We start from the raw sequence: 11,727 nt of genomic DNA, 5'->3' as shown, positions 1-11,727 counted from the left end.
ATTTGATAAAATAATGATAAATCCTTTGCATAGGGATAAAATGGATTATACTGAGAAGAAAAGTCCTCTACCATTTTGCAATTTTTGTAATAGAATTTTTATTAATAAGATATTAATTGCTAAACATTATCGAAAATTGGTCTTCAATAATTTTTTACTCAAATACTATCAACATATTGATTTATTAATACCCTGTTATTTTATACAATTTTAATATAACTGATTAAGTTATGATTGGAACATAATCAAAGTCTCTTCACATGAAAATATAAAGTTTTGTATGGACAAAGAAACGCGCATCTTTTTTGAGAGTGGTATTTCACTGCGGACGGATATAATTACTCCGTGTTTACGTGTTGGAGAACAACTACATACGATAGTCATCGTTTCTACGATATCCAAATATACTTTCAAACCTGCACGAAGTTTCTTTCTTTCTCCTTTTCTATTTCTTTCTTTCTTTCTCTCTATAGATTAAATTTTCTGAAAAAGGAATGAGTGAGCTTCTTGAAATGTCTAGATCCCCCCCCTGCCTCCCATTACACGAAACTCGAAATAACGCGATAGTCGGCCTTTACTCTAGATTTTTACGTCACTGTTTCCGATTTAATCGTTCATGCCGTTTCATCCGCTACTTCTTACGCCATAATCAAATACCCTATTACGTTGAATACTCTTTATAGTATGCTTCGAATTATCTATATTAATAAATACATAATATAAGTTTCTAATATGTTAACGTATAATTAACGCATACATTTATAATTTCTATAGTAGCAAATTATAATATTGATCTTGAAGACAGAAATATTCTGCGTGTTTTATACGTATTTATATTAGACTAACAAGAAAACAAATTTTTTTTTAATCGGCCTCTTAGCTCAAATCTCCCATTTTATACCAAAAGAACATTCCTAAATTTTAATAAAAAAATATTAAGATTTAGAGGTCGCAGATGAACGATTTTTAAATCAAAGTTTCGATTTTCCTTAATACATGTGTGATTTGATATAAAAATGGCTTAATCCGGATTTTAAATACTGTACTGTATGTTTTTTTAGTCGCTAGACACGATGCAATAATTCATTTAGTTTTACGATATACGCCTTAAAAAATACTCGATTAATATAAAATAACTCGATTAATATAAAAAAATGACCAAATTTTGAATTTAAGATCGACTTTTAGCAAAGTTCCAAGTGTTCGAATGGGTCGTTACCAGGATTGGGCATGTATTAAACATAATATATTGTACATGGTTTTATACGGTATAATACCGTATATTACGTACGTTTTATACGTATTATACGTACGCATTATACGTAAGAAATTACTCGTAGCTCTAAATTTCCTAATCCTGGTCGTTACTCTCTTCAAATTGTAGATCTGTTCATCCAGAACAAAATCCAGTTGGAATTTTCTCGGAATCTCCAGGACCTTTAAAAGTTGCATTTAACTGGATTATAAAACGTTTTTAAGGATAGAAACAATTTTTTTACAAGTTCTAAAGTATATCACTTTGTTTTGACCAAGGTTGTTAAAATTACCGTTTTTTAATTACAGTTATTTGCGGTAAAAAATAATTTATTGCTCGTTATTCATTATCGATTCTAAAAAGTAACGCGTACTATAACGTTATTGTTACTTAAAGTAACGAAAAAATCGTTACTTTTTTCGTTATATTTCAAAAATGATTGCACTTATGTAAATTATACCTGCATAAGAACAAATCGTTTTTTAATTTATATTTTTGTTTTATTTTATTAGTTTTTTATTAGTTCTTTATTATGATACATATTTTAATTTGCATCAGCACATATATCTTAACTTTAAGTTATAATTAATTTGTATCACTAAATCTTGAAATTTTGTTTAATAATAGATAATTGTTGTTCAAAATATGTCCGTCTGTTAAGCAATATCGACAATTTCGGCTTTTTGTTCTATACTTACTATCAGCGTGAGTTCTGATTGGCTACTGCTTTACCGCTTTTTGCTTTTCCGTCAAGATATGAATGCGTCCTTATTAAAATTATTCTATATTAACGGAATAACGAAAAAAATAACATAAAATTTTGTTATTAGTTCTTGAAAATTGCGATTTAGTTATCGTTACTGTTACTCACTAGGAAAAGTAATTTCGGTACTCATTCGTTACTTAAAAAATCAGTAACTACGTTACTTACTTTTTTATGTAAAAAAGTAACAACCCTGGTTTTGACATTCTCAAGTCAAATCCATCAATTTGATAATAAAAAACTTTTTATTATTGTAGAAAATGAAATGAGTCGGGAGACCGGGGCTAAATGGATACCTTTTTTTCAATTGGAGCTTTCAATAATAAAATAAACAATTTTAGTCAAATGATTATTAGCGTTTTATAGAGTGCTTATAAGACTACAAGATCGCAATAAAAAATTTTGTAACTTCAATTCATCCATATACACAAAAAATGATGTGATCTTGGAAAATGAAATTTCAAGAATGCCGAAGTTAAGTGGGCACCCTTTTCTTTAATTGTAATTTTCAATAAAAACGATTTTCAAAGTAAACGATTTTGGTTAAATAATTATTAGCGCTTTATAGAATGATTATAAGATTACAAGATGGCAATAAAAAATTTCAGTTTTTGCAATTTTATTTCATCTATCACAAAAAATGTGATTCGAAAAATAAAATCTCAAAAATTACTTTCGACTATCAAAAACACATTTGACTACCTAAACATAATAACGCGGCACATAAACGAATCAAATTTAATTGGTAAAAAAGACATACAAAGATGTCCCCTCATATCTACAATATAAATTGGGAACTCATAAGATATATTAATTTTTGCCATTCACAAAATTCAAATGCCAGTGTAGCTCCGGTGTCTACTTAGAGCTCCAGTCTTCCTTACATAATACAAAAGAAATATGATTTCATTAATTGCTATAGACTACATATTAATATTATATAATACAATTTGAGGGGAGTAACCATTTGAACACTTGAAACCTTGCTAAAATCGACCTTGAACTCGAAATTTGATCAATTTTTTGCATTAATCGGGCTGTATTTTTTAAGGCGTATATCGTAGAGCTAAATAAATTATTAACATCGTATTTAGCAATTAAAAAACATACAAAAACCGCATTTAAAATCCAGATTAAGCTATTTTTATCAAATCCAACATGTATTAAGGAAAATTGAAACTTTTATTTAAAAATCGGATAAAAGTATCGATTAGGAAACCAAGCTCCAATGACCTTGACTTTGACATATGTTGTCAAGATCATGACCTTGAGTGACCTTTAATAAATTTTAGCCATCGCTCGTCCTTCGTTAAAAAGTTATAAATGTTTAAGAAATAACATCTTATTTCTACTAAACAAAATCAAAATTTTAACTCCCAGTCCACCTTCTCTCCTGCTTAGGGGTGCGCGACTTCCACGCAAAGCGACTTTCGAAGTCGTGACCCTGACTAATCTCCAATAAGACTTTGTAAGTGGAAGTCGCCGCTCCTGAAACAGGGGGAGAGGGGAGGGAAGTGAGGTGAAAATTGCTTTGCGTGAAAAATCAGTACATAAATAAGGAAGAATGTAGGATAGTTTTTAATATTATATATAGCAGAAATAAAACGTTATTTTTTTAAACTTCTTTGTTACTAATTTTTTAACGAAGGACGAGTAGCGGCTAATACTTGTTGGAGGTCTCTCAGGATCATGACCTTCATAACATATGTCAACGTCAAGGTCATTTGGAGTTTGGTCCCCTCGATACTTTCCCAAAAATTGTTCACTAGTAACCTCTAACTCTTAATATTTTTTGATAAAAAATTAAGGAGTGTTTTTTTTACATAAAATGGAAGTTTTTGAACTGAGACCGAGTAAAAAAAAATTTTTTTTCTTGTCAGTTTAATGCATATACAGTGAGTGCAAAAAGTATTTGTACAGAGAAAATATGTTTTTAAAAAGCTTCAGTTCTAAAAAGTAAATATTATCCAGCGAAAAATGAGTCATTGAATTGATGTTGATATCGGTACGATGATTTCAACACTAATTTGACGTCGATTCGACGTTTAATTGACGAACATTTCTTTCTAAGTTATTAACAATTTATTCATAAAAAATAAAATAGACTGTATGTTTCTTAAAATTATATATACCAAAAAGTGTATTAATTATAGAAAATATATCATTTGAAAAATAAGCTAAAATAAAAAATTGGATTAAATGCTCAAAAAGTATTCGTACAGTCGAGAAATTCAGCTTCTAAAATCAGAAATATATGCGAAGCTCGTTAGTTTTTGTTAAAACAGAATGTATTTATTGTATAAAATTGCTAATTAATGTTTATTTTTTATAAGTAAGACTTTTTATAAAAAAAATTTCTTGTACGAATACTTTTTGCACTCACTGTATGTATAAGAATTTTGTATCACACACTGCGTTTTTTTATATCGTTGCAATATATTTCTAAGAAATTTTTTTTTTCGTTATACAGAAGTATAATAACAGAATGTCGGGGGCAATATACATATCACGAAAAAGATATTATTTCCTCTAAACCTATATAATTCTTACGTAGTGTTTGCGACGTGGGAATTTCCAGATTTCCTCGTGAGACTGTGTTGATCTAAGTGATATTGTCTTCTTGTGATTTTTTGCGTTGTAAATAATAACGTCAATCGATCAGCATGAGACACAAAAGAAAGAAATATCTTCCAATTTCTCTCAACATCATCTTTTTTTTATTAAAAATAATTAAGTTTTACATATATAGGATATATAACAATAATAACGTTGTTATGTCCTTGTTATTAATATAATCGTGGCTGTGCTATATTTATGTATATGACAGAAGATGGCTATGTACATGTATGAGAAGAGGTCTTATCATACATTTTTTAACGACAACGATCTTAAATTACTAAATAAACACTGATCCGGTTGCTGTTTAACGTTAATAAATATCTTGTTTTGATTCTTTTTGTTCTTCACTATACTAACATAAATAGATGTATATATTGCACAACTATCTGGCTCATTATCTCAATTGATTAGAGCGTCGCACTAATAACGCATACTGTCGTATCGCTCTAAAGTCCCATACAAGGGAATAGCAATAACGATAGAAATAACATTAGATTTTAACCTATCAGAAATCGAATACACCGAAATATACAGTTTCTGATGAGTTGAAATCTGATTATTTCTATAACTATCGCTATTCCCTCGCATTGTATCTGTAACTTAAGTACGTAAGAATTTGATTATATTTCTCTTTAACTAAAACGTATGTCAAAGACGCGTTAACCTCTTATTATCATATTGTATTGTTCACCTTCTTATTATCTACGAATTATATATGTACAATAAAACCTTTTTTTCATAGATATATGTTCCTTGAATGCGGATCAATATTTCTCTATTTACATTACAAAATACCGCACTCACAAGGCGCAAATATTTTATTCTCACGTTGTCATACATCTTAAAACAATTACCCTTTGTTTTCGTTCGCACAGGTCGTTCCATCGACATTGTAGAATCGCAGATACTCGTGTTGAAATGCAAATTGTATTTTCTTCTATTATTTTTATAATATATTATTTCAGAAATATGCTTCAGAATATTGTTCATCCATCAATTGCATATGAATAAAGAAAAAAATCTGCTTTTATGTTGATTATTTATGTTCACATATTGTTGTTTCATTCGTTGATCGAATATTTGTTAATCGCGTATAAGTTTTTTTTTTTGAGATCTTCGATTTTTTCATACATTATATACTTCTTTATTTGTACTTCTTTATCTTTCGGCATCACCACTTATATCGATTTGACAAGCATACATGTAATTTATAATTGTATATTATAATAGTACTCGTAATACTCATGAGCTCAAGATGCATTTTTTAATCGCGCGCGCAGGTCGAAACTAGAATGTCTGAAATTTCATTATGCACCTACTTAATTAGCAATTTTTTTCAATTTTCGTTGTCATCCTCATCCAATTCAGCGAATTAATATAACGTCAAGTCGTTAAAATTTGCGACTTTAATTTAATTCGCGAAATGCGATTACTATTTATGTAATAAAACTAATCTTTTTCTTAAGCGATCACCGGAATTTATCTAATAATTAACAAGTACTACATCAAAAATTAAGATTTTGTGTACTTATCATACGAGTATATATGTATGAAACCATTTTCGCGCGAGATGTAATGTTAATCATTTTGTAATCTTGCTTCATTGCAATTATCCACTTGTTATGTGTGTGTGTGTGTGTGTGTGTGTGCGTGCGTGCGTGCGTGCGTGCGTGCGTGCGTGCGTGCGTGCGTGTGTGTGTGTGTGTGTGTGTGAATTCGACAAAACCATAGTCATTTTTATATATAATTCGAGATTAGTTCTCGTACATATACACGTATGTTATACATGTTTTTTGTCTTTTTTTTTTATTCTCACTCTCCTTACAGTGCTTAGATCCATTCAATTAATCGGATACTTATCAATGAATATTTCAGACTTTCAATTCGACTGCGTTTTGCATCTTGATAATCGCGGACAAATAACTCGTTTCACCGTAAGTTTCATCCTCGGAATTGCTCTCCAAATCCGAATCCGAATCCAGTAGCGGCTCCGGTTTTGCGCCATATCGCACCAGTTCCCTGGCGAACTGGATGTCGATGCACATTGCTAGCTGATAAGCCGTTAGGCCGTTGTACATCTGTGTATCTAAACAAGGCTTGCATTCCTGCAACAAGAAGTTAACTACCGATCGACATTTCCGTTCCATTGCAAGATGAAGTGCCGTTTTTCCCGCTAAGGCTTCTCTCGCCTCGAGATCGGCACCGAGACGCAACAGAAGACGCACTAAGTTCACGTGTCCATTAGTGGCGGCCAGGTGCAAGCACATCTCACCTGAAATTGAATCAAGAAACCGAAGATTAAACAGTATTTAATGAAACAACAATATTTGAAAAAGAGATTCTCTTATATTATTATTTATTATTTGTTATAGGACACTAATCAGGTAGAACATTGAAGTTATATGATATCAGAAGAACGTTGTCATGATTTTATTTGTCATCATTTAATATTTAATTGCAATCAGCTGATAGCAGAATGTCGTCGCGCGAATTTCGATATTATATGATCCATCGACGATACATAAAAATGTCTGTTTTATTCTTATCGCCATATACATCAATTATTATTGTATGCAATTGTTATAGATACAAATGTAAACGCAAAATGTGTTACTTGGTAACGCATAATCAATTATGTACAAGTATTATACGTTATTAAATGATACAATGTAAACAGTATAATTAAACACACACGCGCGCGCGCGAGTTTACGATAAAAAAAATAAGTGCAGCTCAGTTTGCATCGTATAGCGACTTGCATCTAATTTTTCAACTTTTCTATTCATTTTCCTTGAACCAGTAGGGACACGGGAATACGCACATCAAAACGAATGCATATAGTCTAGTCACATACTTGTCGTGTGAGATATAGATAGAACTAGGAAGACATACGATGACTCATTGTCGGAGATTTCGCTGGTGTCTCGCGGTCCAAACTAGGCTCGCGCTGATTGAAGTAACTTGCATCTAAAATTAATAGCGTACCACGTTACTAGTTGCATTGGCAGAATTTAACGACATACATGCGTATATCATATATTGCGTCGATTGCCAATGGCAAAAATAAAAATCTAATCGATCATCGTAAATATTAATAAACATAATGGTATAAAATGTCGCTTTCGTTTTTTTTATCATGCTATAGCCACGTAGAATCGATTGACTGAATTAAAAGAATTAATAGATTTAATTCTATCTATAAAAAAAATACGTTTGCGTCTACAAATTAGAATGTCAGCGTCGATGAGGCTTAATAAGTTTAAATCATAGATCGTATTTTCAAAGAATTTAGACAGATATACACTGCCACAACGCGAAATAAAAAGTTTTATCAAATTTTAATGCTTGTTTAAATTAAGAAATTCAAAGACTAATTGTTGCGAGACTAGAGTTAATGAAGAAAAATTGAATTTTTAAGGGCGAAAGTTCAACAGAAGTCATCGACGTCGACGCCATTGTGGGGTTTTCCGGCCGAACGAGACGAGGCAAGAATATCGAGCAGCATGCAAGTTATAGTTCTACAGATATTTTTAAGTATCAAGAACATCTGCTCTCTCGCTCCGATCTCACGGCGTCTTGACACGTTCGCGTCGTATGATGTAACACGCGCACACGCAAGTATAATATAGGATCATGCCAAATTCCATCGTGTGTACAAAACAATCCCTCTCGCACAACTACGTTAAACTATTTGAAAAAATATTCTCTGATCTTTTATCGACAAGCTCTGCGTTGATTTTAAAGCGTTTTTCTATGATAAAATTAAAGATAAGAATTGTTAACAACTAAAAATAGCCCTTACACACTAGAGGATTACGTACTGCGCAAAAAGTGTTTAGTATAATATGGTCATTTTCGAGACCAACTATACAATATCTTTTTGTATACAGAATTATAAATGCATATAATTATTATTACTAAGACATTACATTAGAGCGATAATAACTATAAAATGGATAATAACTATAAAATGGCGTAATTATAACTTCTCAATGAATACATATATAATAATATATGTGCACTGAAGAAAAATATGTAAAGTATCTGTAATTATAATTTCATTATATTGTAAAATAGTTATGATTACGAGAGCTCCATTTTATAGTTATTATCGCTCTAATGTTAGTAATAATAACTATATGCATTTATAATTCTATATACAAAAAATATATATCTATACTTTGATTTAAGAATCTTACAAAGATTGACAAGCATTCCAACTATATAAATCAATTATATGAAAGTTGTCTTGTAAACAAAATAATCTCTTTTCTCGAGGAGAAATAATAATGTCGTGTTTGTCTTTGGAAATAAATTAAATTACAGTGAAATTGCGTTCGCGGAAACATCAATTTTATCTAATTCCAGCTAATATGATCGTGTTGCAAAATTCATCACCAATTATCTTCTATCGTTTGTTTTAGAGGCAATTATCATTTAATCGCAAAACTGAAAGCGCATTTCTCGAAAAAAAAAAGGAAAAACAAGTAGACCTTGGAACACAATTATTCTAAATGAATAACTGATCTCTCGGTCACGCGGAAGAAGGACTTAGGACTCATTCGAGTCATTATCCTTAATTATAAATCCGAATGAATAGTGCAAGTTATCTTATGCAATGAAATGCGCGTAGGTAAAATTTTATGGACATCCGTGACTTCGCCCTCGAATTCAATCACAAATTCATTACAAGCGTGCATCACACTTCGCACGTGCGTGCGTGCCTACCATATAATAGAGGTGCGTTATCCACGTCGCGTGAACTTGCAACGGAAATACGCGTCGATGACGTTACACGGGATTTCCAAGACTTTTAAAAGTTCATGAATATTTCACACATCTATTGATCAGAGTAATTTTTTTCTTTCTTTATTTGTTACCTCACCGTAAAAGTCTTGGATTTGAAAGAGAAGTGATAGAAAGCATCTAAACGCTTTTTTCGCTTCTAACGTTTCTCTCTGTTCCTTTTCCTTTTCCTTTTTTATTATAAAGGTATATAAATTTTTAATTTACGTACTGCGCGACGCGCATCTCTTTCTCACAATGTCAAATTTCGCAGATTTCGAAATTCAATTTATTCACGTCAATAAATCGCATATTCAACTTATTGCCAATTTATTCGATTCTTGATTTGTGATGATAACAAACCATAGTCATTTCCGATGGTAACTCGATAATGGATGTATCGATGAGAGATACTAGTACATTTACAGTCGGGGAATTCTTACGTATGACGAAAAGAATCGCATCCATCAGATAGAGCGTGTAACAATAATACGACAATAATTATTTAAGAAATGTGTCAGAATATGCCGCGCATCATTTATAGTCACCAATCGCAATTAATAACAACAATATCGAAATACATTTTTTTTGCAATATTTCAACGTATGCTATATTAAATACCTAAAGAATATCTTTTTTACATATATTAAGCCTATTATACAATTGCGTAATTGTATATAGTTGTAAGAATCGACCAATTACAGTCGAATATTCTTCTTGTATTCAACAGATTAGTAATTTCTTGCAACTACAGTTACAACTATGCTTACGCAATTGTAGAATGGGCTTTAGATAAATAAAAATTCGTGGAAAAGTATACTCATTTCTATAATCGCATCTCCAAAGATTATTCTCGAAAGTGTCATTCTTAATCATTTAATTTATGCATAAATCGTTTGCATTCTCGATATTGAAAGAATTGTAAATTATTCTGAATTAACAAAAAAAAAGTTATCATTGAAATATGTAGAATATTGAGGCAGCGATTTTTGATATTCAAATTACATCAATCAGATTAATGTCTTTTTTTTCTTGCATAAATAATTGAATATTCCCCGTGTGCCTAAAACGATGAAACTTCCAAACGTGATAAAGCGTGATTCTCGAAATAAAAATGACGAAATCATAAGAAACCCACATGACTCCTCGTGTTCGCTATTTGCGAACCTTATATAGATAACTTGTTCTATACGGTAAAAACAGTTAGGATTTTCCTGCCAACTCGGCATCCTTCATGACTATCGTCATGTAAACGACATTGATTCTTTCCCCACATTATGATGATTAACGGCAATTATGTTGCAAGCTTCCAAATAACTGCTGTCGTACGACCGTAGGGAAAATTACAGATCATTAAGGTAAAACATATAAGAATTTTTTCACTTATATAATCTTTCAGGTACGAACGCGCTGTTTCGTCCTGATAATTCCTTTTCAATTTTTGTCCGATTCAATTCATAGTCAGACTTTATATTTAAGACTTCCTTAAATTTATCTTTAGATACTCAGTAGCCAATAAAATAATTCTTAGTGCATTTGAAGATAAATTTAAGGAAGCCTTAAATATAAGGCCTGACTATAAATATAGCAGGCATTTGTGTATAAATAATGCTTCTTTTAATCCCTATTATTATTCATTGCTATAAATTTCTTTAGTCCCTATTATTATTCATCGTTATAAATTATATAGTGACTGTTCCGAAGAACAGACCAATAATATTTAGCAATATTTACCTACCGCTATAGTTACGTTGCTCTAAATTCTGAGGTAAAGCTGGTACTATTTGTCCGGGTATCAGATTATTCCTCTCCATCGGGGACAACGGATCCGTCAGAGCCTTGGCACAAGCAAGATCCCCGTTCATGCACGCTAAGTGGAGAGCTGTATTTCCATGGAAATTCCTCAAAGATGGATCTGCGCCCGCCAGAATTAGTCGTCTAACGATTAGCGACTGATTCGTCAACACTGCCAGATGCAAAGATGATTGCCAATCATCGTTATAGATGTTCAACAGATACGGATGAGGAGCCAGCCTTATCAAAATGAGCGCAGCCTCCACGTAACCCTGCATGATCGCGATGTGCAATTGCCTGTGACAATAAATGCGTTATGTAAGAGTAAGTTGCCAAAGAGAATTGATGCAAATTTGAGGTTTGCATTATAACTCTTATAACTTAACGCTCTTATTACTTAATTCTTAATCCGAGTAAATACTTGTGGCCCGATAATTCTTTCATTTCTCATTTACATCTTTCAATGTGTTGTGTCAAAATTTTCTTTTGATATAAAGAGGCATTTTTTAAA

At 31.5% G+C, this 11,727-nt stretch overlaps 1 protein-coding gene across 3 annotated transcripts in view; it reads right to left on the bottom strand.

The window, feature by feature from the left end:
• Positions 1-6,321: 6,321 nt before the first annotated feature.
• Positions 6,322-11,727, bottom strand: part of LOC108746264 (NF-kappa-B inhibitor cactus-like) — an 11,342-nt gene continuing 5,936 nt past the window's right edge. The window contains exons 2-4 of one of the 3 annotated variants that reach the window (XM_018482916.1): positions 11,161-11,513; positions 7,530-7,604; positions 6,322-6,909 (exon numbers count right to left, since the gene is read on the bottom strand). In XM_018482916.1, coding sequence (XP_018338418.1) covers positions 6,509-6,909; positions 7,530-7,604; positions 11,161-11,513 — 829 coding nt within the window. In that variant the 3' untranslated portion in view covers positions 6,322-6,508. The remainder of the gene's footprint in view (positions 6,910-7,529; positions 7,605-11,160; positions 11,514-11,727) is intronic. The other 2 variants (XM_018482919.1, XM_018482917.1) reach the window with 2 other exon arrangements.

This window comes from Trachymyrmex septentrionalis, unplaced genomic scaffold, assembly GCF_001594115.1.
Source record: "Trachymyrmex septentrionalis isolate Tsep2-gDNA-1 unplaced genomic scaffold, Tsep1.0 scaffold161, whole genome shotgun sequence".
NCBI classification, from domain to species: Eukaryota; Metazoa; Arthropoda; class Insecta; order Hymenoptera; family Formicidae; genus Trachymyrmex; species Trachymyrmex septentrionalis.
This window is presented reverse-complemented; position numbering and strand designations above follow the sequence as displayed.